The sequence below is a fragment of the Dipodomys spectabilis genome, unplaced genomic scaffold, assembly GCF_019054845.1.
Source record: "Dipodomys spectabilis isolate Male_0828 unplaced genomic scaffold, ASM1905484v1 ptg000145l, whole genome shotgun sequence".
Lineage (NCBI taxonomy): Eukaryota > Metazoa > Chordata > Mammalia > Rodentia > Heteromyidae > Dipodomys > Dipodomys spectabilis.
This window is the reverse complement of record NW_024870822.1, coordinates 25640333-25665247: the sequence shown is the minus strand read 5'-3', so window position 1 is coordinate 25665247 and position 24915 is coordinate 25640333. Positions and strand designations below refer to the sequence as shown.

The 24915-nt window shown below is 36.1% G+C and overlaps 3 protein-coding genes across 3 annotated transcripts; 1 reads left to right on the top strand and 2 right to left on the bottom strand.

The window, feature by feature from the left end:
* Positions 1-1727: 1727 nt before the first annotated feature.
* LOC122117752 (olfactory receptor 478-like) lies at positions 1728-2675 on the bottom strand. The gene has a single exon (XM_042691555.1). The coding sequence runs from the start codon at positions 2673-2675 to the stop codon at positions 1728-1730; it is 948 nt and encodes a 315-aa protein (XP_042547489.1).
* A 7652-nt stretch (positions 2676-10327) lies between these two features.
* Positions 10328-11272, bottom strand: LOC122117740 (olfactory receptor 478). Its single transcript, XM_042691541.1, has one exon. The coding sequence runs from the start codon at positions 11270-11272 to the stop codon at positions 10328-10330; it is 945 nt and encodes a 314-aa protein (XP_042547475.1).
* An 8653-nt stretch (positions 11273-19925) lies between these two features.
* LOC122117741 (olfactory receptor 478-like) lies at positions 19926-20864 on the top strand. Its single transcript, XM_042691542.1, has one exon. It carries the CDS (start codon positions 19926-19928, stop codon positions 20862-20864), a length of 939 nt encoding a protein of 312 aa, XP_042547476.1.
* The last annotated feature ends 4051 nt before the right edge of the window (positions 20865-24915 follow it).

The following is a 24915-nucleotide window of genomic DNA, read 5'->3' as shown; positions in this document are numbered from 1 at the left end:
CACTCATGTGATATTTATGCAATAGATATTTATGCTTACTGCATTCAAGGTACACCGTGAAAATTAGAGACAATGGGAAGAGGAAGTTATAGTGTCATTCATGTCTACATGAAGCATCTAGCATCATGCATGGAATATGTAACCACCTGTGCAAGGAGTATTTCATAGAAAATATGCAGGGTTCTGAAAAGGAACAATGATTTCCTTAGTTAGGTCTCCAGCTTCAGAAGAGCTTCTTAAAGATGGGAAACAATTTTTAGGTTGTAGTGTATCATAAGCAGATGTGAAGGGAACCCAGGTAAAGGGAAATGGGTTGAGGTACTACAGGGCAGAGCATCTTGATGTTACTAATCAACCATGGTCTTTGTGTTGTGCAGCATGAGAAGAATTCAGTCAATTCTAGTAAAAGTAATGGGACAGTTTATTAGTTAAGAAATATGAAACAAAGGAGGAGGCAACAATGCTTGATAAGAAATGTACTCATTATTTTGCCCATGTAATTGTAGCCCCTTTGTATGGTACTTTCACAATAAAAAAAACAAAGGAGGAGGCAACAATGCTCGACAGGAAATGTACTCATTACCTTACTCATGTAACTGTAATCTTTCTGTACAGTATCTTTACAATAAAAATATATACAAAAAAAGAAATATGAAAAAGAAAAGTGGTTATGTGGCATAATGCCATGGGAAGATAGTCTTTAGAAAATCTTTAAATTACAGACAAGTCATTATGAGCCTTTTTGTTGTTGTTGTTGTTGGTCTTGGGGCTGAGGCTTGAACTCTGGGCCTGGGCACTGTCCCTCAGCTCTTCAGCTCAAGGCCAGTACTCTACCATTTGAGCCACAGTGACACTTCAGTTTTCTGAGTGGTTTATTGGTGATAAGAATCTCATGGACTTTCATGCTCAGGCTGGCTTTGAACCATGATCCTCAGATCTCAGCCTCCTGAGTAGCTAGGATTATAGAAATGAGCCACCAGCGCCAGGCTGAGCCTTTTATTTGCCATTTTACCTGAAAATTCTCCTCCCTTAAAAGGTTCTTAATGAGCAAGAATAAATCAAGAGAAATATTTCAACCACAGTCAGCTTCCTATTATTATGGTATTATCTATTACATCACATAGTATGTTCTTATCATATATTGTTTATTTATTGTATCTCTTTTTTGTCAATACTTGGGATTAAAGTCAGGACTTCACACTTGATAGATTCTCTACCATTTAAAGCATGTCTCAAACCCTTCTTTGCATGTTATTCTCAAGGTAATGTCTCTCTTGATGCCCAGGCTGGCTTGGACTGTGACCCTCCTACTTTGTGCATTCCAGTATCTTTGAGGACTGCAGTGTGAGATATTTTGCCACACTGCTATGCTTCCCTTGTAGCTTAGATACCAGGTTCACATTGCCACACAACACCACTAGATGACATGAAGTTTTGAAGAGTTCTTTACCTGGGCTGGCATTGATCTGTGATCCTCCAATCTTGACCTTTCAAATAGGATTATAGGCTTGACCCACCAGATTTATCCTTTTAATGTATTTATGGTAAGTCTATTTATAGATCTAAACATCTTTCTCTATATATCTATGTAGATAAATACATTTTCAATGTTGCTGATCAAACCCAGGGCTTTATGAAGGCTAGGCAAGTGCCCTACCACAGAACTACATCCTCAGTCTCTCTAGAGGATATTGTTACTATAATAAGTCCTACGAACTGACAAACTATCAGTAAGAAATTATTTTCTTACCGAGCTCTCTTTTCAGAGCCTCTTTAATATCATTATTCCTGAGGCTATAGATGAGGGGGTTCAACATAGGGATCACCACCATGTAGAACACAGATATCACCTTATTCTGATCAGTGGAGTAGCTGGACTTGGGCATCACATAGATGAATGTAATGGTCCCATAGAATAGAGCAACTGCAGTGAGGTGGGAGGTGCAGGTGGAGAAGGCCTTGTGGCGGCCCTCAGTGGAGCTCATCTTCAGGATGGTGATGAGGATGTAGATATAGGAGACGGCTATCACAATTACTGTGACCACAACTATAGAGCCGGCAGAACAAGTGGAAACAAGTATGAAGACACTGTCTACAGAACAGGAGAGCTCAACTAAAGGAGCAAAATCACAGAAGAAATGATTGACTCTATTGGGTCCACAGAAGAGTAAAGAACAAAAGGAAATGGTAAAAGAGGAAGCATTAAGAAAACCACTGGTATAAGCTACTATAAGTAACTGGACACAGACTTGTGTGGACATTTTGGTTGAATACAGTAGAGGGTTGCAGATGGCCACAAAGCGATCATAGGCCATGGTAGCCAGAAGGAAGCACTCAACTGCCCCAAAGAAAGCAACTGTACCCAGCTGGATGGCACATCCATGGTAGGTGATGATATGTTTGTCCACCAGGAAGTTAACCAACATGTTGGGTGTGACAGAAGATGAAAAGACCATGTCAGCAAAAGCTAAATGACCAAGGAAAAAGTACATGGGGTGGTGGAGCTGAGTGGAGACTCTGATGAGAAGAATTGTGCAGAGATTTCCAGCTATGGTCACCAGGTAGATGCACAGGATGATGATGAAGAGGATGACTCGAAGGACTGGATCATGTGTTAAGCCCAGTAGAATGAACTCTGTCACTGTGGTGTGGTTCCTGTCTACTAGGAAATCCATCAGACAATGGAGCTGCTGCCAGGACCAGTCTAGGATGAATAGATTACCTGAAAAATGTATAAATGTAGTGATTTCATTGTTCATCATAATGTTATCTTAGGCATATTCAAATACCAATACACACTTACATGGAAAGATGGTTCAATCTATAATTTTAAAATTGACTTTAGCAAAACCACCCTCAAATTTGCATCCTATACTGTATCTTTTCCTTTATATTTACATGTTTTTCAAACTATATGTGACATTAAAGCCATATAAAAATACTATCTAGATGAATATAATAACCATGATGAGGACTGGGTATACTTGAAGGAAATGAGGGCATTAAGCTGTTTCAATGAAGTCTTAGGCAGCAGCTCCTATATACTTGCTGCTTCCTAAATGGTAAGCACACAGCTACGAGGTAGATACCCATTGAACTATGATTATACATATAGCTTACTACATATTACAAAAATGATATTACAATTTTTGTCATATAGAACTGAGCTAGCAGAGTCTGGTGATGAATATAAAACATGCTTATGTTTTTTGTAAATATGTTTTTTATTGTGAAAATATTGTACAGAGGGGTTACAATCATCACATGAGCAAGATAATGAGTACATTTCTTATCAAGCATTGTTGCAGCCTCCTTTGTTTCCCCTATCATCCCTTCCCTCCCATCTCCACAACTGCATCCTTCTACCACCTAAAGTGTAAAGTTCGTTTTTCAACATAGTGTCTTGAACATCTCATTGTTGCAATGGGTCAGCCTGTATGCCTATTTAAACAATTTGTATTTTCCCTTTCGCTCCCCAAATTATACCAACATCAAATACAGTGAAAGCAGAGGTTATACTGTGGGGAAGAGGGACATACAAAGCAACAAAATAATCATGTGGTACCTTATAAATATGTTAGAAACAATAGCAAGAAAGAAAAAAAAACCACTTGTGTCCTTATCTTAGGGTTCATTTCACTTAAAACATGCTAATCTTTGTATAGCAAGTGGTAAATCCCAAATACTCAGCCCAGAAGATTGTTTGCCTATTCCTTTCCTTACTTCATTATAGTGAAATTAATTGTAAGCACCAAGTCCATAAAACTACTTTCTTAATGCTAACATGTTAGTTATAGCATCCTCTAGATAGTTTTATATTTCAAGGTAGCTATCAGTTAAATAAAACCCTTTCTGAAAAGTAGCAAATGTTTCTCATACTCGGCTAGATAAAAATTCTAAATTAGGGGTATCAGTGATTTACTTACTGCTTTGTAAACTATTAAAAATTGATTAAATATTTTAGGCATTTGAGACAGAATATAGTATTTTGTATATACTTTGAATTACCATTACAATCCCCGTGCAAAAGCACTTAATACTTAGCTCAAATTAAAGTTAATCCATTCAAACAAATAGTTTTTCTTTTTTTTTTAATTTTAATTTTAATTTTTTGAGAACATACTGTACAGAGGGGTTACAATTACATGGGCAAGATAATGAGTACATTTCTTATAAAGCATTGCAGCCTCCTCCTTTGTTTACCCTTCACATCCCTTCCCAGCCTCCCCCCGCCCCCCCACCCAATCACCCCCCCCCCCCCCCGCACCAAAGTTGTAAAGTTCTCAAACAAATAATTTTTCTACTGTAACAGTCATTTCTTTTTTTTTTTGGTAACTAATTTCTAATGGTTCTTTTTATGGACAAGGTCAAGACATTTTAAATATAATATACAGCTGTATAAAGTACATATTAAAAAATTCAAGGAGGATCTCTGTGCTTATTCCCAGGTTGATCTTATGTTCTAAATCTTCTGTATATATACATGAGAATTATCATATATTCTACGCTAATAAAAAATCAAATGGGGATGTGGCGCTGTGGCTCAAGCGGTAGAGCATTTGCCTTGAGCTGAAGAGCTGAGGGACAGCGCCCAAGCCCAGAATTCAAGCCCCATGACTGACAAAAAAAATCGAATGGATGAATAATCTTCTGACAAAAAAATCAAATAGATGAATAATCTTCTGCAAAGTTTTGTATAATTTTACATTTATAAATCTTCAATTTAATCATTAACATTTAAGTATCAATACAAGCTGAGGGCAGTGCTAAAATGATCATGTTTGTTTCTTACTGTTAAGTAAACGAGCAATCCTGGTAATGAATCAAAACTAATTACTCACATGAAACTGATGATGTAAAAAGAGTAAGTCAGCCCAAATCACTCACTACCTGACTGATGGATTACTCTACACACATGAACTGTGGACTTCATAGAAAGTCAAATTTTCTCCAATAGTAAGTGAAACTTGCATCAACTCAATGAACAAAATCCAATTTCTTAGGTCTTGAAAGGTGAATTCACTCATCATTCTCTAGTCACACAAAGTCATAGAGGTTATATCACTTTTAATTCTCCCTTGTGGAGAAATCCCTGTTGAAGCTGGAGATTCAGCTATGAGTTGGAAAGCATCATGGATACTCATTATGTTCTGGAGTGGTTATTCTAAACTCAATTCCCACTACAACACCACTGGTCTTCCAAGATGCTACCAATTCTCTGATGGTCAATTTATTCTTTTGTTTCTATCTAGATGTTCTTGCATACATATCTCCAAATTTTAATGTTTATAGGGGAGCTTAATTAAACAAATTGCCTTATAGAGAAATATTGTTTCCAAGTTTGCTTTAATAGCTGTAATTAAGAAATGGTACCAGATACCCCTCAGTAGATGAAGGATCAAGAAATTGTGGTATAGATACATAATGGAATTCTATGCTTCCATCAGAAAGAATGACACCACCCCATTTGTTAGGAAATGGAAAGACTTGAAAAACTCATATTAAGTGAAATAAGCCAGACCAAAGAAATATAGGTCCCATGGTTTCCCTCACTTGCAATAGTGTACACATCTAGGATAATTTTATTGGATGGGCAGAAAAACTCAAAAGCTATGTACTTGTGACCATATAAGATGATGCTAAGTGAAATGAACCCCAAGATATGGACTCGAGGTCTTTCTTCGTTGTTGTTGCTGTTTTTAATGTACTATGTGATTTTTTTCTGTTGCATTTGTATGTTCTTCCCCATATGGTATATCCCCTGCTGTCACTATACTTAATTTTGGTACATTGCATCTTGTATATATGTTGTCTAATTTGAGGAGGGGAAGGGGAATAACAAAACGCTGAAACAAGGTCACAGGATGACCCATTGCAACAATGATACCTACAAAAGAGTCTATTGGAAATGAACTTTACAACTTCAGGTGGGGGTGGGGGGAGTGAGGGAGATAAAGGGAAAGAAGGGATAGTGGGGGAAGGGAAGGGGTAACAATGCTTGACAAGAAATGTATCTATTACCTTACTCATGTAACTGTAGCCCCTCTGTACAGCATCTTTAAATTAAAATAAAAATTTAAAAAGAAATGGTATCAAATTGCTAGAAAGAATGATAACATTAACTTTTTAAATGTTTTACTTTATTGTTACATATAATATACATAGATATTGTATATGTATATACAGTGATATACAGAGGGGTCACATTTGCATGTGTCAGGTAATAAATCCATTTCTTTTTGTACAGTTTCTTCTACTCCCTTACTCTCTCCATTCCCTCCTTCCCATCTCCACCCACCAGTTATATAGTTCACTTTTATCAATGCCCCATGTGTTCCACTGCTGCAATTTTCCACACTTTTTCTTAGGATACTGTGCCCTTCTGCCCACCCTCCCACAGGTAAGTATTTGAATGCAATGTATATACTGTAAAGAATGCACAATAAGAAAAGAATGAAGAATCATCCATATCTTTAGGGTTCATTTCAGTGCGTATATTATTTTATATACACAAGAAAAGGTACTTGGGAATTGCACCTTTGTGATTCTCTCCTAAGATTATCCTCTTTTGGTCTCACTGTGAGTATCTAGAACCTGTGTAATTTGTCATATTCCAGTGCATTTTATATCTAACTTCCACATATCAGAGAGAACATGCCCCATTTGCCCCCCTGATCTTGGCTACCTCGCTTAACATGGCTTGTTCTAGTTCCATCCATTTCCCTGCAAATGACATTATTCTATTCTTTCCAACGGCTGTGTAAAATTCCATTGTATATAGGTACAACATTTTTTGGATCCACTCACTATGGTGGATTTGTTTCCATATCTCAGCTATTGTGAATAATGTGACAATGAACATGGATATGCAGGTGTCCTTGTCATATCCTGGTTCATGATGCTCAGAGTAGGTGCCTAGGAGTGGTATGGCTGGGTCATCGGTCTACATTTAGATTTTTGAGAAACCTCCATAGTGCAGTCCAGAGTGGACGTGCTAGTTTACATTCCCACCAACAGTTCAGTAGGGTTCCTTTTCCCCCACATCCCCACGAGCAATTGTTGTTGCTTCAATTCAAAATGTTGGGCAATCTAACTGGGATAAGATAGAATCTCAGGGTTTTGATTTGCAGTTCCTTTATGGCGAGAGATGATGAACATTTCCTCATGTGTTTCTTTGACATTCTTAACTCTTCTTGTGAGAAGTCTCTCCTTAGGTCCCTTGCCCATTTGGTAATTGGTGTATTAAGTTTGGGAGGGGTTAGTTTCTTGAGCTCCTTGTATATATTGGACATTAGGCCTTTGTCTGATGTATGGTTCGCATAGATCTTTTCCCAGTCTGATGGCTGTCCTTCTAGTTTAGCAACTATGTCCTTAGCTGTGCAGAAACCTTTTACTTTAATGTGCTGTCATCCCACTTGTCCAGTGTCTCCCCTATCTTTGTGTCCCTGGGACTCTATTCAGGAAGTTCCTGCATATACCTGTAAGTTCTAGTGTTTCTCCTACTCTCTCTTGCAGTAGTTTTGGAGTTTCCGGTCTGATGTTGAGATCTTTGATCCACTGTGAACTGCTATTAGTACATGGTGAGAGCAAGGATCCACTTTTATTCTTCTGCATATGGCTGCCCAGTTTTCCCAACACCATTTGTTGAAGAGGCTATGTTATTTCCACTGTATGTCTTGGGCGCTTTTGTCAAATATCAGATGACTGTAAGTATGTGGTTTTATTTCTGGGTCTTTAATTGGTTACATTGATGTTCAGGTCTATTTTTGTGCCAAAACCAAGCTGTTTTTTTTTGTCATTATGGCTCTGTAGTAGGGCTTGAAATCTGGTATTGTGAAGCCACCCACATTATTTTTTTGCCTAGAACTGCTTTGGCTATTCTAGGTCTTTTGTGTTGGATAAGAATTTTGGGATTGTTTTCTCTATCTCAGTCAAAAAACATCATTGGGATTTTGATTGGAATAGCATTGAATTTGTATATCATTTTGGCAGTATGGCTATTTTCATAATATTGATTCTATTTATCCATGAACATGGAAGGTCTTTCCACTACCTGGTCTCCTCTTTGATTTCTTTCTTCAGATTTTTTATAGTCTTTGCTATAATTTTTTTAAAACATCTTTAGTTAGGTTACTTCCTAGGTATTTTTTGATGCTATTGAAAGTGGGTTGTTGAGTCATAAGTGAGCTCTATGTGGAGTCTTTTGAGGAACCTCCATACTGCTTTCCAGAGTGGTTGAACAAGTTTACACTCCCACCAACAATGCAGTAGGGTTCCCTTCTGGCCACTCCCCTCCAGCATCTGTAGTTACTAGATTTCTTGATCATAGCCATTCTAGCTGGAGTGAAGTGGAATCTCAGTGTTGTCTTGATTTGCATTTCTTTGCATTTACCCAAAGGATCACAAACAAGGTCATACCAACTACCAGTACAAACATGTTTATCGCAGCATTATTTACCATAGCTAAGATATGGAATCAACCCAGATGCTCCTCAGTAGATGAATGGATCAAGAATATATGTGTGTGTGTGTGTGTGTGTGTGTGTGTGTGTGTGTGTGTGTGTGTGTGTGTATACACATACATCTGCCTCCATCAGAAAAAAATGACATTGCCTTTTTTGTTAGGAAATGGAAAGACTTGGAAAAAATCATATAAAGTGAAGTAAGCAGGGCCAAAGAAACATAGGTCCCATGGTTTCCCTTGTTTGCAGTGACTAGAACATGTCTAGGACAAGCAGAATAGGTCAAATGTTATGTACATATGACCATATGAGATAATGTTAAACAAAATGTATCCACAAGAAAGGGACCTGAGGTTTTTTTGTTTTTTGTTTTTCTTTCTTGCTAGTGTTTTTAATGTACTTACAATAAACTATTTGATTCTTTTGTTTCTATTGTATGTTCTTCCCCCATGGTATAACCCCTGTTTTCATTGGATTTGATGCTGGTGCTCTGCATCTTGTATATATATATATATATTTGTAATTTGGGGAGGGGAAGGAATATTGCAGAATGCTTAACAGAGGATGAAGGCTGACCCATTGTGATGACAAAATGTACCGGACACTATATTAAAAACGAACTTTATAATGTTGGGGTGGGGAGGGCCGGAGGAGTTGGGGAGTTGGGGAGGGAAGTGATGGTAGGGGGAAAATAAAGGAGTAGGTAACAATCTCACTATGAAATGTGCTCATTACCCTACTCATGTAACTCTAACCCCTCTGTACAACATTTTTACAATAAAAATGAATAAAACAAAAAGAAAGTGGGTTGTTTTCATGAATTCCCTTTCTGCTTGTAAGTTGTTGGCATAAAGAAAGGCTACGGACTGTTGTGGGTTAATTTTGTATCCTACTACTTTGGGGAAGTGGTCAATCAACTCTAGGAGTTTGGGAGTATATTTTTTTGGGTCCTTTAAGTATAAGAGCATGTTATCTGCATAGATATGCAGCCATAGAATTCTAAGAAATCTCAAACTTTGAGATGATCAAACATAACATGAGCCAGCTACTATTCTATCAGAGTAAAATGTATGAGCAAATAAATGACCAAAGATTTGATTAGTCCTATCATTTATTAACTTAAATAAATATGTCTAGCTGAAAAGAACCAAGACCCCAAGAACAAGAGCCAGTGGAAATAATAGAAGCGCTAATAGAATGTAAGTGTCTGTTAATCAACAGAGTAAAATATATTCCTTTATTAAAAAGGTAAAGAAGACTCCATCTCTCCAGTTCTTGAGCTTCTGAGACTTTAAAAATTTAGAGTTTCTGTGCAACCAAGGCTGAACCTGGGGCCCTTGGGGCCATCACCATGAGGTAACATGAACATATTTATATACACTATAAGCACTATGCATACCATTTGAGTGAACATGAGACCTTAAGCAAGAGGCTCATGAACATCAAAGAAAGACATAGAAAGAGAAGGACAAAGGAGAGAGAAACTTGGTAAGACATATTCTTGTTATAAAACTCAGTGAGTTTGTAAACTAATTTACATACTAGAAAACATTAAAAACTAGAAGATTTGTATTTATTTCAATTAGTTAGAAAAGGATAGTAACATAAAAAAATCTTTTAAAGAATTCTTAGCAAATTTTGTTTTGCAACAGCAGTTTATATTCTTAATCATAAATTCAGTGAGATTTTATCAGAGCGCTTCAAACTTTTTGGTACATCATTTCAAAATGAACCATGCTTACTAAAAGTTCACTATGGATAATTGTGTATCAACGATTATAGGAACTTATCAGAAAATCAGTTTACTTTTTGGTATAGTTGTAATTATTATTTCTATAATGAAGCTTAGAAAATACAAAACTTCGCTAAGAAAACACTTTCCTCCCAAGCTCTCTCTTCAGAGCCCCCTTGATCTCATTATTCCTGAGACTGTAGATGAGGGGGTTCAACATGGGGATCACCACCATGTAGAACACAGATATCACCTTATTCTGGTCAGTGGAGTAACTGGATTTGGGCATCACATAGATGAATGTAATGGTTCCATAGAATAGAGTGACTGCAGTGAGGTGGGAGGTGCAGGTGGAGAAGGCCTTGTGGCGGCCCTCAGTGGAGTGCATCTTCAGGATGGTGATGAGGATGTAGATGTAGGAGACGGCTAGGACAATCACTGTGACCACAATGATGGATCCAGCGGTAAATGAGGGAACAATAGCAGAAACACTAATATCATTACAGGAGAGCTCAACTAAAGGAGCAAAATCACAGAAAAAGTGATTGATCCCATTTGGTCCACAGAAAAATAAACAATAGAAGCATAAGTTAAAAGAGCAAGTGTTGAGAAAACCACCTATATAAGCAACTAATACTAACAGGACACAGACTTGTGTAGACATTTTGGTTGAATACAGTAGTGGGTTGCAGATGGCCATGAAGCGATCATAGGCCATGGCAGCCAGAAGGAAGCACTCAGATGATCCAAAGAAAACAACTGAACCAAGCTGGATGGCACATCCAAGATAGGAGATTGAATTTTTCTCTACCAAAAAGTTAACCAGCATATTGGGTGTGACAGAAGAAGAGTAGCCTAAGTCAGCAAAAGCTAAATGGCTGAGGAAAAAGTACATGGGATGGTGGAGCTGAGTGGAGACTCTGATGAGAAGAATTGTGCAGAGATTTCCAGATACAGTCACCAGGTAGATGCCCAGGATGATGATGAAGAGGATGACTCGAAGGACTGGATCATGAGTTAAGCCCAATAAAATGAACTCTGTCACTGTGGTGTGGTTCCCATCCACTAGGGAATCCATCATATAGTGGAATTGCTGCCAAAACAAATCTAGGTTGAATAAATTACATGAAAGTTTTATAAATAACTATGATGATATCATTTTCTTTAACAAATATGGAAAGTAATGAAAAACAAAGTAATTCAAGTACCTGTACATTTTTATAAAAAGCAATGTGTCAACTTGCAAATTAATAAAATATTTTTAGCATACACGCTGGAAAATCCTTATAGTATTGTCTTATTCCTTTACCCTTATGGCTTAAAACTGTCTAATGGGGCTTTGCACCCATGTAATAAAAATACAAAGAAGTGGATATTTAAACAATGAATGTACATTTTAGTGGAAATATAAACTTACCTAGAATTTTGCAAGAACTTGGATAGTAGCTAATAATTATTTGAGTGTTTAGTAAATGGTAAGCATGCAACTTAGAATTATATACTTACACAAATAATTATAAATATATGATTCAGTAAATGTTCTAAAAACATTTATTCCATTATCATTGTGGAATTGAATTAGCAGAGGTTGAAACAGAATATAAAATATTCACATAATTACACAAGTGATAAATTACAAACATGAAGTCCAAGAGACTGTCTATTCTTTTAGTAACTATGTAATAATGAAATTAAATTATAAAAACCATAATGACATTGAGTATATAACCAGTTCATGTAGCCTTGATAAAGTTAACAAGTAATATCATCACATGGACTTTTTATGCTTCAATATATCTACTGAGTATTAAAATATTTTGAGAAGAAATAAAATAGTTCCCGGTACCATAACAAGAAACAAATTCTAAATTATTAAAAGGGGTCATCCACTTTTTAAAACCAACTATTTCAATTCACTGGATGTTTAAATAATTTAAATAGCAGGTAGAGTTTTTGCCAATCTTTGAAATATTATTGCAGTCATTATGAATAATAAAAATTTGAATACTCAGCCCAACTTAAAGTAGGGTCTATCAAATCAAACAAATCACTGCCTACCATAACAATGATTTAAAAAAAAATTTTTTTATTGTGAGAATACCATACTGAGGAGTTACAATTACATGGGCAAGATAACGAGTACATTTTTTATCAAGCATTGTTGCCTCAATTTTGTTTCCCCTTCTCATCCCTTCCCATACTCCCCCCCCCCCCGCCCCCGACCTGATCCTCCCCACCCCCACCAAAGTTATAAAGTTTGTTTTTCGACATAAGGACTTGTACATCTCATTGTTGCAATGGGTCCACCTGTATCCCTAGTCAAACGATTTGTTTTTTCCCTTCCCCTCCACAAATTACCAACATCAAATTCAGTGAAAGTATGGGTTAAACCGTGGTGGGGGGGGAGACATACAAAGCAACATAGAAATCATCTTATAAATATGTTAGAAACAATTGCATGAAAGGAAAAAAAAAACCACACTTGAATACTTAACTTAGGGTTCATTCCCCTAACATCAAACTATCTGACCTTTTCTGCTTGACTCAGACATATACTAGATATTGCAAATAAGGGAAACCATGGGACCTATGTTTCTTTGGGCCTGACTTACTTCACTTAATATATTTTTTTCCAAGTCTTTCCATTTCCTAACAAATGGGGCAATGTCATTCTTTCTGATGGAGGAATAGAATTCCATTGGATCTCATATCTAAAATATACCTGGAACTTAAAAAATTAAATCCCCCAAAAGCAAATCTTCAAAGAAACAACTGTCCAATAAATAAGTGGGCTAAAGACTTAAAAAGAAACTTCTCTGAAGAGGAAAGAAGGATGACCAATAGACACATGAAGAAATGCTCAACCACTCTAGCCATAAAATAAATGCAAATCAAAACAACATTGATATTCCATCTCACCCCAGTTAGAATGGTTATAATCAAGAACTCTAATAACAACAGATGCTGGAGGGGATGTGAACAGAAGGGAACCTTACTACATTATTGGTGGGAGTGTAAACGTGTTCAACCACTTTGGAAAGCAGTATGGAGGTTCCTCAAAAGACTCCACATAGAGCTCCCCTATGACCCAGCAATTCCACTTTTTGGCATTTACCCAAATGATCACAAACAAGACCATACTAAAGCTACCAGCACAACTATGTTTATTGCAGCCTTATTTACCATATCTAAGATATGGAACCAACCCAGATGCCCTTCAGTAGATGAATGGATCAAGAAAATGTGGTATATATAAACAATAATGATTTCTAACTGGCAATGTTTTAACATGAAGTAAAGTCATTTCAAATAACATTGCAGAATAAAGTACATACTAAAGAATTAAAATCACTGATTCTGTCCACTAAGCTTTCTATAAAGTTTAAGTGACACTAAAAACTCAGATGCAAAATAATTATGCAAAGAATTTTGACATCTTCAGGCTTTTGACACTTCAATTAACTCTTTAAGTATTACAAAAACCCCAAGGTATATTGTCATATTGTTAGAGTGCTAAAATTTGAATAATAATGAAAACACAGTGTCTGCTTCTGTCTTATGGTTAAGTAAATAGGAATCCCAGTAATGGACTGTGTATAGGTGATGTAAACAGAGACAGTCAGACAAAGTAACCCACTACCTGATTGCTTGATTACATCAGCCCAGTTTTCACATTATGACATGTGAAAAATTGCAAACTACAGACAGTAAAGTTTTCTCAAATAATAAATGATATTAAAAGAGAAGATTAACTAATGAAAGTCAATATCTTACCTCTTTTCCTAATTTTTTTTTTTTTTTGGTTAGTCGTGGAGCTTGAACTCTGGGCTCTGGGCCTAGGTTCTGTCCCTCGGCTCTTCAGATCAAGGTGAGCACTCTCCCACTTGAGCCACAGAGCCACTAATATCTTACCTCTTGAAGTGAGAATTTATTCATCTTTTGGTAGCAACACAAAGTCATGGTGAATATGTATAGAGAGAACAAGTCATTTTCTAATTATTGTTCTCCTTTGAGGATTAATCCCTAATGAAACTGAGGATCCAGCTATGAATTCAAGAGCATCATGGAGCCTTATCAGGTTTTGGAGTGAATACTGAGTAATTCAATTCACATAACACAACTGATTCCCCAACATGTTACCAATTCTCAAGTGATCAATTTATGCTTGTGTTTCTATCTAGGTGCTCATGCACACATCAGAAATATTTTCTTGTATTTCCTCAAGAGAGTAATTAAACAAATTGCCTTAGAGATGAATATTAGTTCAAGAACACTTTGAAGATTATGACATTGAAAAAAGTGCTAAATTTCAGGGGAAATGCTAACATTAGCTTTAAACGTTCAAAAAGTGCTACTAAGTAATTTGTTTTTTGTTTTTGTTTTTGCTGTTGCTGTTTGCAATGGTATCCTATTAGTCAGTGCTTTTTAAAAATTATATTTAAGTAGTTTTACTTTGGAGTTGCCATTTAACATAGCAGCTTATGAATACAATGCATCTTGATCAATGTCACCCTTTTCAACTTTCTTACCCATCTCTCCCTACCCATCCCTTCTCTCACACATCGTAATTTTATAGGATATATTATTGCATTCTCCTCCTATTCTCCATTTCATTGTCTACCCCTTTCCCCTTGACCCCACTCCAACACTTTCAAGTATCTGCTTCTCCATGTTTATTTTATTGAAATTGGACATTTCATTTCTCAGGAATTACACTATTTGTGTTCTCATTAAAACTTTTTATTATCTTTCAGTAATTGTACAAAGGAGGTGCCATTTCAACAAAACAGTTTATGGATATAGAAACAACTCAAGTAAATAACCTCATGATGGAATTAAAATTGCTAGAAAAACAAGAATCAATCAAACCTAAAACTACTAGATGGAGAGAGATAGCAAAGATTAAGCAGAAATCAATGAAGTAGAAATTAAAAAAACCTATAAATAAGAGCAATGAAACAAAAAGTTTGTTTTTTGAAAAAAAAAATAAAATGGACAGACCACTTGTGAGATTAATGAGAAAAAGAAGAAAGGAGATTCAAATCAATAAGACCATAGATACCATAAGAAACATTACAATGAACATCCAAGAAATTTGAATGATTATAAAGGACTACTTTCAAAATCTATATTCACGAAAGAAAGAAAACCTAGCAGAAATGGATGAATTTTTAGAAACACTCAATCTTCCTAAACTGAACCAAGAAGAAACAAACCAAGTAAACAAGCCAATAATACACTATGAGATAGAGTAAATAATCAGAAGTCTTCCAACAAGGAAAAGCCAAGGGTGGTTAGATTCACCGCTGAATCCTATAAGACTATCAAAGATGAACTAATACCAATAATCCTCAAGATTTTCTATGAATAGAATCAGAGAGAGAAATTCCAAACTCATTTTATGAAGCCAATATCACACTCATCTCAAAACTGGAAAGAAGAAAAGAAAAGAAAAGAACCACAGGCCAATTTCTCTGATGAACACAGATGCAAAGCTCTTCAATAAAATGTTAGCCAACAAAATCCAAAAACAATAAAAAAATACATTATGACCAAGCAGGCTTCATTCCACAGACACAGGCTAGTTTAACATACACAAATCAAAAAATGTAATTCACCATGTTAACAGAGCCCAAGACAAGGACCCCATCATCATCTTAAGAGATGTAGAAAAAACCTTGGACAAAATACAACATACATTCATGTAAAAAGCTTTGGAGAATCTAGGAATAGAAGGGACTTTCCTTAAAACAATGAAGACTATCTATGACACGCCAACAGGCCCTATCACATTAAACAGTGAAAACTCAAACCATTTCTCCTAAAATCAGGAACAAGGCAAGGATACCAACTTTCTTCATTCCTCTTTTATCTAGTTCTGGAATTCTTAGCCAGAGCAACAAGGCCAGAAAAGAACATAGAGGGGATTCAGAAAGGGAAAGAAGAAATTAACCTATCCCTATTTGTAGATGATATGCTCTGCTCTTATACTTAAAGGACCTAAAAATACACTCCAAACTCCTAGAGCTGATCGACCCCTTCCCCAAAGTAGCAGGATACAAAATTAACCCACATCAGTCAGTAGCCTTTCTGTATGCCAGCAATGTACAAGCAGAAAAGGAATTCATGAAAAAAACCATTTTCAATAACCTCAAAAAATACCTAGGAAGTAACTTAACCAAAGATGTAAAAAAATTATAGCAAAGATTGTAAAAATCTGAAGAAAGAAATCAAAGAGTAGACCGGGAAATGGAAAGACCTTCCATGTTCATGAACAAATAGAATCAATATTGTGAAAATGGCCATACTGCCAAAATGATATAAAATGATATACAAATTTAATGCTATTTCAATCAAAGTCCCAATGATGTTTTTTAACTGAGATAGAGGAAACAATCCCAAAATTCTTATCCAACACAAAAGACCTAGAATAGCCAAAGCAATCCTAGGCAAAAAAATAATGTGGGTGGCATCACAATACCAGATTTCAAGCTCTACTACAGAGCCATAATGACAAAAAAAACAGCTTGGTTTTGGAACAAAAATAGACCTGAACATCACTGCAACCAATTAGAAGACCTAGAAATAAAACCTCATACTTACAGTCATCTGATATTGACAAAGGAGCCAAAGACATACAGTGGAAATAACATAGCCTCTACAACAATTGGTGCTGGGAAAACTGGGCAGCCATATGCAGAAGAATAAAAGTGGATCCCTACTCTTACCATGTACTAATAGCAATTCACAGTGGCTCAAAGATCTCAACATCAGACCAGAAAATCCAAAACTACTGCAAGAGAGAGTAGCAGAAATACTAGAACTTACAGGTATATGCAGGAACTTCCTGAATAGAGTCCCAGGGACACAAAGATAGGGAAGACACTGGACAAGTGGGATGACAGCACATTAAAGTAAAAGGTTTCTGCACAGCTAAGGACGTAGTTGCTAAACTAGAAGGACAGCCATCAGACTGGGAAAAGATCTATGCGAACCATACATCAGACAAAGGCCTAATGTCCAATATATACAAGTTGCTCAAGAAACTAACCCCTCCCAAACTTAATACACCAATTACCAAATGGGCAAGGGACCTAAGGAGAGACTTCTCACAAGAAGAGGTAAGAATTTCAAAGAAACACATGAGGAAATGCTCATCATCTCTCGCCATAAAGGAACTGGAAATCAAAACAACTCTGAGATTCTATCTTATCCCAGTTAGATTGCCCAACATTTTGTGTTTTTTTAACGTTTATCTAATTAGTTTTTTTATTTTTATTTATTTATTTATTTATATTTTTTATGAACATACTGTACAGAGGGGTTACAATTACATGTTGCCCAACATTTTGAACTGAAGCAACAACAATTGCTGGTGGGGATGTGGAGGAAAAGGAACCCTACTGCACTGTTGGTGGGAATGTAAACCAGTACAACCACTCTGGACCACAGTCTGGAGGTTTCTCAAAAATCTAAATGTAGACCGATGACCCAGCCATACAACTCCTAGGCACCTACTCTGAGCATCATGAACCAGGATATGACAAGGACACCTGCATATCCATGTTCATTGTCACATTATTCACAATAGCTGAGATATGGAAACAAATCAGATGCCCCACCACAGTGAGTGGATCCAAAAAATGTTGTACCTATATACAATGGAATTTTACACAGCCGTTGGAAAGAATAAAATAATGTCATTTGCAGGGAAATGGATGGAACTAGAACAAGCCATGTTAAGCGAGGTAGCCAAGATCAGGGGGGCAAATGGGGCATGTTCTCTCTGATATAAGTAAGTTAGATATAAAATCCACTGGAATATGACAAATTAGACAGGGTTCTAGATACTCACAGTGAGACCAAAAGAGGATAGTCTTAGGAGAGAATCACAAAGGTGCAATTCCCAAGTGCCTTTTCATATGTATATAAAATAATATACACACTGAAATGAACCCTAAAGATATGGAAAGAAAATCTTTTCTTATTTTTCTTCTTTATCTTATGATTCTGTACTCTTTACATTATATATGATATATTCACATGCATATCTGCGGGAGGGTGGGAAGGAGAGCACAGAAAAAGTGTGGGAAATTGCATCAGTGTAGCACTCTGGACACTGATGAAGGTGAACTATACAACTAGTGGTTGTATATGGGATGGAGGGAATTGGAGAGAATGAGGGACTAGAAGAAGTTGTACGAAAGGAAATGGACTTCTTACCAGACACATGTAAATGTGACCCATCTGTTTATCATTGTATATATATATACAATATCTGTATACATTATATAACAATAAAATAAATCTTTTTAAAAGTTAATGTTTTTATTTCATTCCAGCAATTTAGTACCATTTCTTAATCATGGCTATCAAAGCAAACTTGGAAACAGTATTTTCTCTATAAGACAATTTGTCTAATTAAACACTCTTATAAACATTAAAGTTAGGAGACGTCTGCAAGAGCATCTAGATAGAAACAAAAGAATAAATTGACCACCAGAGAATTGGTAACATCTTGGAAGACCAGTGGTGTTGTAATGGGAATTGAGTTGTACAATAATCACTCCAGAACTTGATGAGGCTTCATGATGCTTTCCAACTCATAGCTGAATCTCCAGCTTCAATTGGGATTTCTCCACAAGGGAGAAAGAAAGTGTTTTTAAAAGTGATATAACCACTATTACTTTATGTGTCTACGGAATGATGAGTGAATTCACCTTTCAAGACCTAAGAAATTGGATTTTGTTCATTAATTTGATGCAAGTTTCACTTCCTATTGGAGAAAATTTACTTTCTATATAGTCCATAGTACATGTGTGTAGCAATATGGCAGATGTAATCCATCAATCAGATAGTGAGTGATTTGGGCTGACTTGCTCTTTTTACATCATCAGTTTCATGTGAGTAATTAGTTTTGATTCATAACCAGGATTGTTCATTTACTTAACAGTAAGAAACAAACATGATCATTTCAGTACTGCCCTCAGCTTGTATTGATACTTAAATGTTAATAAAACTGCAAAATACTATAAAATGTTAGCATTAAGCAGGTCAAATGAAGCCAGTTTCTATTTATAGGTAGGTTTATGGACCTGGTGCTTACAACAACTTAATTTCATTATAATGCAGTAGGGAAAGGAACAGGCAATCAATCTACTGGGCTGAATGTTTGGAATTTACCACTTGCTATGTAGACATAACCATGTTATACATTCATCACCAGACAGATTGCTAACTCAGTTCTATACAACAAAAATTATATCATTTTGGAATATGTAGTAAACTATATGTATAATCATAGTTCAATGGGTAGCTAATTCTTAGCTGTGTGCTTACCATTTAGGAATCATGTAAGTATTTATGAGCTGATACCTGAGCCTTTGTTGCAACAGCTTAACTACCTTGTTTCCTGCTAGTACACTCAGTCCTCCTGTGGTTATGTTCATCTAGTTTTTTATTTCATCTAGGATTTTATTTGGCTTTAATGTCATATATTATATAGATTGAGGAAAATGTAAATACAAAGGGATAGAGACAGTATAGGATGGAATTTTGAGGGTGTTTTTGCTAACCTTATTTTTAAAATTATAGATGGAATCATCTTTTCATGTATTGGTACTTGTAAATGCTTATGATAACATTATGATGAGCAATGAAATCACCACATTTATACATTTTTCATGTTATCTATTCATCTAGATTGGTCCTGGCAGCAGCTCCATTGTTTGATGGATTTCCTAGACAGGAACCACACTACAGTGACAGAGTTCATTCTATTGGGCTTAACACATGATCCAGTCCTTCGAGTCATCCTCTTCATCATCATCCTGTGCATCTACCTGGTGACTGTATCTGGAAATCTCTGCACAGTCCTTCTCATCAGAGTCTCCACCCAGCTCCACCACCCCATGTACTTTTTCCTCAGCCATTTAGCTTTTGTGGATATCGTGTTTTCATCTTCTGTCACACCCAACATGTTGGTTAACTTCCTGGTGGACAAAAATATCATCTCCTACCATGGATGTGCCATCCAGCTGGGTACAGCTGTTTCCTTTGGGGCAGTTGAGTGTTTTCTTCTGGCTGCCATGGCCTATGATCGCTTTGTGGCCATCTGTAACCCACTACTGTATTCAACCAAAATGTCCACACAAGTCTGTGTGCAGTTACTTATAGTAGCTTATACCAGTGGTTTTCTTAATGCTTCTTCTTTTACCATTTCCTTCTGTTCTTTAGTATTCTGTGGGCCTAACAGAGTCAATCATTTCTTCTGTGATTTCGCTCCTTTAGTTGAGCTCTCCTGTTCTGTAGACAGTGTCTTCATACTTTTCCCCACTTATTCTGCTGGCATTGTAATTTTGTTCACAGTGATTGTCATAGCCATCTCCTATATCTATATTCTCATCACCATCCTGAAGATGCACTCCACTGAGGGCCGCCACAAGGCCTTCTCCACCTGCACCTCCCACCTCACTGCTGTAACTCTGTTCTATGGAACCATTATATTCATTTATGTGATGCCCAAATCCCTGTACTCCACTGACCAGAACAAGGTGATATCTGTGTTCTACATGGTGGTGATCCCCATGTTGAACCCACTTATCTGTAGTCTTAGGAATAATGAGATTAAGACTGCTCTAAAGAGAGAGCTTGGTAGGAAACTATTTTAGGAAGATCTGCTATTTTCTAATCTTTGCTATAGAAATAATAATCCATAGATATACCTAAAAGAAAAGAGTCTTTCTTGTCCTATATTTATTTATTTACATGCAAATATCATGGTGAACCTTTTGGAAAAGGTGGTGATTGCTTTCAGATCATGTAGTAAATAAGAGTTTCCTATGTTACCTATGTAAAACTTCACTAAATTTATATTAAAACAAACGTTTTTCATAAAACAAACTTTACTGCAAATCTTTTTATGGTTTTGTTAATATATTTCAAGTGGTATTCACTGCTACATGTTCAGGTTGCTAAATATTATTGTTTAGATGTTAAGGTCTACAAAGTTAAATTGTGATTTGTGTTTTTTTCAGTTGTGATGGAAGAATTGAGAGTTTGAGCTGAGTGGTAATTCTTTGGCTTATTGAGAATAGAGTATAAAAGTTAATGGTCAGACCCAAGTTTATTCTCCTTCAGTGTTCTTTTCTTTTTTTGGTCAGTCATGGGGCTTGAACTCTGGGCTTGGGCGCTGTCTCTGCACTATTCAGCTCAAGACAAGCATTCTACTGCTTGAGCCACAGAGCCACTTCTGGTTTTCTGGTAGTTTATTGGTGATAAGAGTCTCATGGACTTTCCTGCCTGGGCTGGGTTTGAACCGTGATCCTCAGATCTCAGCCTCCTGAGTAGTTAGGATTACAGGCATGAACCACTGGCACCTGGCATCCTTCAGTTTTCTTGATGAGCACATGGGCAAATGGTTTTTCTCTACTATGTCCCTGCCATATGTGCCACCAAAGACCCAGAATCAACTCATTATGGACCAAAACATCCAAACCTGTGTGCCATGGTAAACATCTTATCTCTTTAAGTTAGTTATCTCAGCCTGTTTGTTACATTAAATGGGAAGTGACTAACACACATTTCAGTTTTGTCCATTTCAACACAATTTATCCTGAGATTAGCCTGGTATGTGTATTTAGGACTCAGTAGAGTGTAAGAGAAATGCAAGGAGGGAACATAACAATTCTTGAAAATTTCTTCTTGTAGAAAAAATATCATTGGGGAATGATCTTTGTGGACACTTATATTCTTGCTGTGGTCAAATTATGGGGTCTAAAAAGAAGAATAGGAGGAACTATCACCATCTGTGATTTCCACTTTCTGGTCAAAACAGGTGAGTTCTTCTGTTGGGCAAAGCACGGAGTTCTTGGCTTCTAACGATTGAGTGGAAGACAAACAATTTCCAAGAAAAGCATTCAGTTTATAGTGTGATGGGAGTGAGACTATTACAACTAAACTTTTAGTTGACTTCATGGATGGACCCACATACTGCTGACGTGGTAATCCTTCCCTTAAAATTGTTATAAACCCCTGGAGAGATACTTTCCATTTTTACACGCTAGAACAATCATCTATAATGCCTTTTCTTCTCCTCTCTTTAAAGTATTTCAGAATCAAATTTCATGTAAGTTGATGATAAAGTCAAAGATATTAGTCTTTTAATTTATTCACCTCTTCTTTCCTCATACATTTAAGAAATATTGTGAATAATTCTTATATTCAAGATACGATTTGCACTTTTCATGCTACAGTGAAAGAGTCAAGATGGAATATATGTTCGAGTGTGGGATCAAGACAGGAAATGTAAACCATATAGATCATGAGAGTGGAATAAATTCCCTGGAGAAAAAAATAAACAGAGGCAAGTGTGGGAGGTTGATGTGCCAGGGACAGGACTGGTCAGTACAGGTCTCAGTGGCCACTAAGCACCTGAGCAAGGGTGGCAGGAGGTGAGGACAGTTCAGGTTGAACAGAGTGCCATCTCCCTGTAAGGTTCAGTGTAATATCCTATTCATACATATAAAATTTTCTTGGGGGTTCCTGTCCAACAATATTTTTTGGTTGTTTTAATTAATCCAATGGTGAGAGTCATTGGAATAAATGATGAAATGTTAATTCCATCTTAATATGCTATTTGACTTTCAGAAAATAAGGAATTGCATTACCATACAATAGAACACAGAAAATACATAGAATTGAGGTATTACTTCATGACAACAGAACTTGACAAGTCAGAAAAAAGTCTTACTAACACAAGGCACTAGTACAGGCTGTAGATTTTGTATTGTTTTGGTATTACAGAGCCAAAGTAAAAACAAAAGCTAGGTGAATGCACTGTGAAAAGCTTGACATATTTCACATTCTATATTCAGGATGAAGGGAAACAGGAAGTAATCAGGCCTTGGGCAGATATGCAGCCATAATGCTCTAGGAAATCTCAGACCTTGAGATGATAAAATCTGTGAGATGATCACTCTAATATTATATTAGGGTAAAATGTGCAAATAAATGATTAAATTTTTATTAACCCTATCAGTTATTAAGTCAAATATGTCTAAGTCAAAGAAACTAGGATACCAAGAATGAGAGCCAGTGGAAACAGAAACACTAAGTTTGAGCATATAGATATTTGATAATCAACACAGTGAATAATATGACTTTATTAAAAAGGGAAAGAAGCTCCAGCTCCTCAGTTCCTGAGTTTCTGAGACATAAAATTTAGAGTTTCTGTACATCCCAGGCTGAACCTGGGCCCCTGAGACTGTCATCATGACATAACAAGAACATGTTGATATGCACTTTAAGCATTATGCGTACCATTTGGATGAATATGAGAAATGAAGTAAAGCAGCATTCAACATAGAGAGCATTCAACATAAAGAAAGAGAGAGAGAGGAGAGAGCAATTTGATAAGACAAATTCTAGTTATAAAACTCAAAAGTATATAAGCTAATTTGCATACTATTTAAAACTATCAAATTTGCATTTTTCAATTAGAAAAGAATAACAATATAAAGTAATATAAAAAGGAAAATAATTATAAAGTTAATAACAGAAATTAATTAAGTAGAAAGTCAACATTCAATGAAAGAGAAAACAGGTAAATACTTCTTTCTTACCGTGGTTTTGTTACCTGTTTTCATGCTAAAATAAAATGAAAGTACAAAATCCAAATAGCCAAATAGAGAAGGTAAAAAGCAATACAAATACAGCTGCAACAGCTATTATTAGGAATATAGGTAATTATAATCACTTGTATGTAACAATTGATACTAAACAGATTTGAAATCAGCTCCAACAGAAAATAAGCAGGATCATTTGATCATTAAAGAACTTTAATCAGGATATGAAAAAAAAGCAGTCAGGAATGCCTTACTGTTAAATTTTATTAAATACTAAAGACATTCAGTGAAATAGTAATTACACCCTTATGTAACTTCATTGAGACTAGCAAGTGCATATTTCAGTGCAATAATTACATCTGAGATGTCTTGATACTGAAATTCAACAAGAAAAAAAGATAGGTCCCATAGTTTCCCTTATTTGCAATTACTAGTATACGTCTGAGACAAGCAGAAACGGTCAGATAAGTTGATGTTAGGTGAAATGTACCCCAAGATAAGTACTCAAATGGTTTTTTTTTCTTGCTATGTTTCTAACATATTTTTAAGATGATTTTTTTTTTGTTTTGTATGTCCCTCCCCCACGGTATAACCCCTGTTTTCACTGTATTTGATGCTGGTATAATTTGGGGAGGGGAAGGGAAAAATAGGGATTGTTTAAATAGAGATACAGGTGGACCTATTGAAACAATGAGATGTACAAGTCGTTATGTTGAAAAACGAACTTTACAAATTTGGCGGAGGAGGGGGAAGGGTAGGAGGGGAGTTGGGAGGGCAGGGATGGTAGGGGAAACTAAGGAGGAGGCAACAATGCTTGATAAGAAATGTACTCATTACATTGCTCATGTAATTGTAACCCCTCTGTACGGTATTTTCACAATTAAAAAAAACTTATTAATTAAAAAAAGAAGAAAAAAAAGAAAATGCGATTATACTCCAGCTTCATTTTTATGAAAATAGACAAAAATACCTTACAAAATATTAGCAAACTTATCAGTAGTTTATGAACATCATAAAGTATTAATATAATATTAAGTTTATTCTAGCAAGAACACATAGATTTAATTTAAGACAAGAGAGAAATTGTAGTAATTAA

Coding starts and splice junctions, on each gene's coding strand:
- LOC122117752 (XM_042691555.1), bottom strand. CDS start 2,675: ATGGATTTCCTAGTAGACAGGAACCACACCACAGTGACAGAGTTCATT.
- LOC122117740 (XM_042691541.1), bottom strand. CDS start 11,272: ATGGATTCCCTAGTGGATGGGAACCACACCACAGTGACAGAGTTCATT.
- LOC122117741 (XM_042691542.1), top strand. CDS start 19,926: ATGGATTTCCTAGACAGGAACCACACTACAGTGACAGAGTTCATTCTA.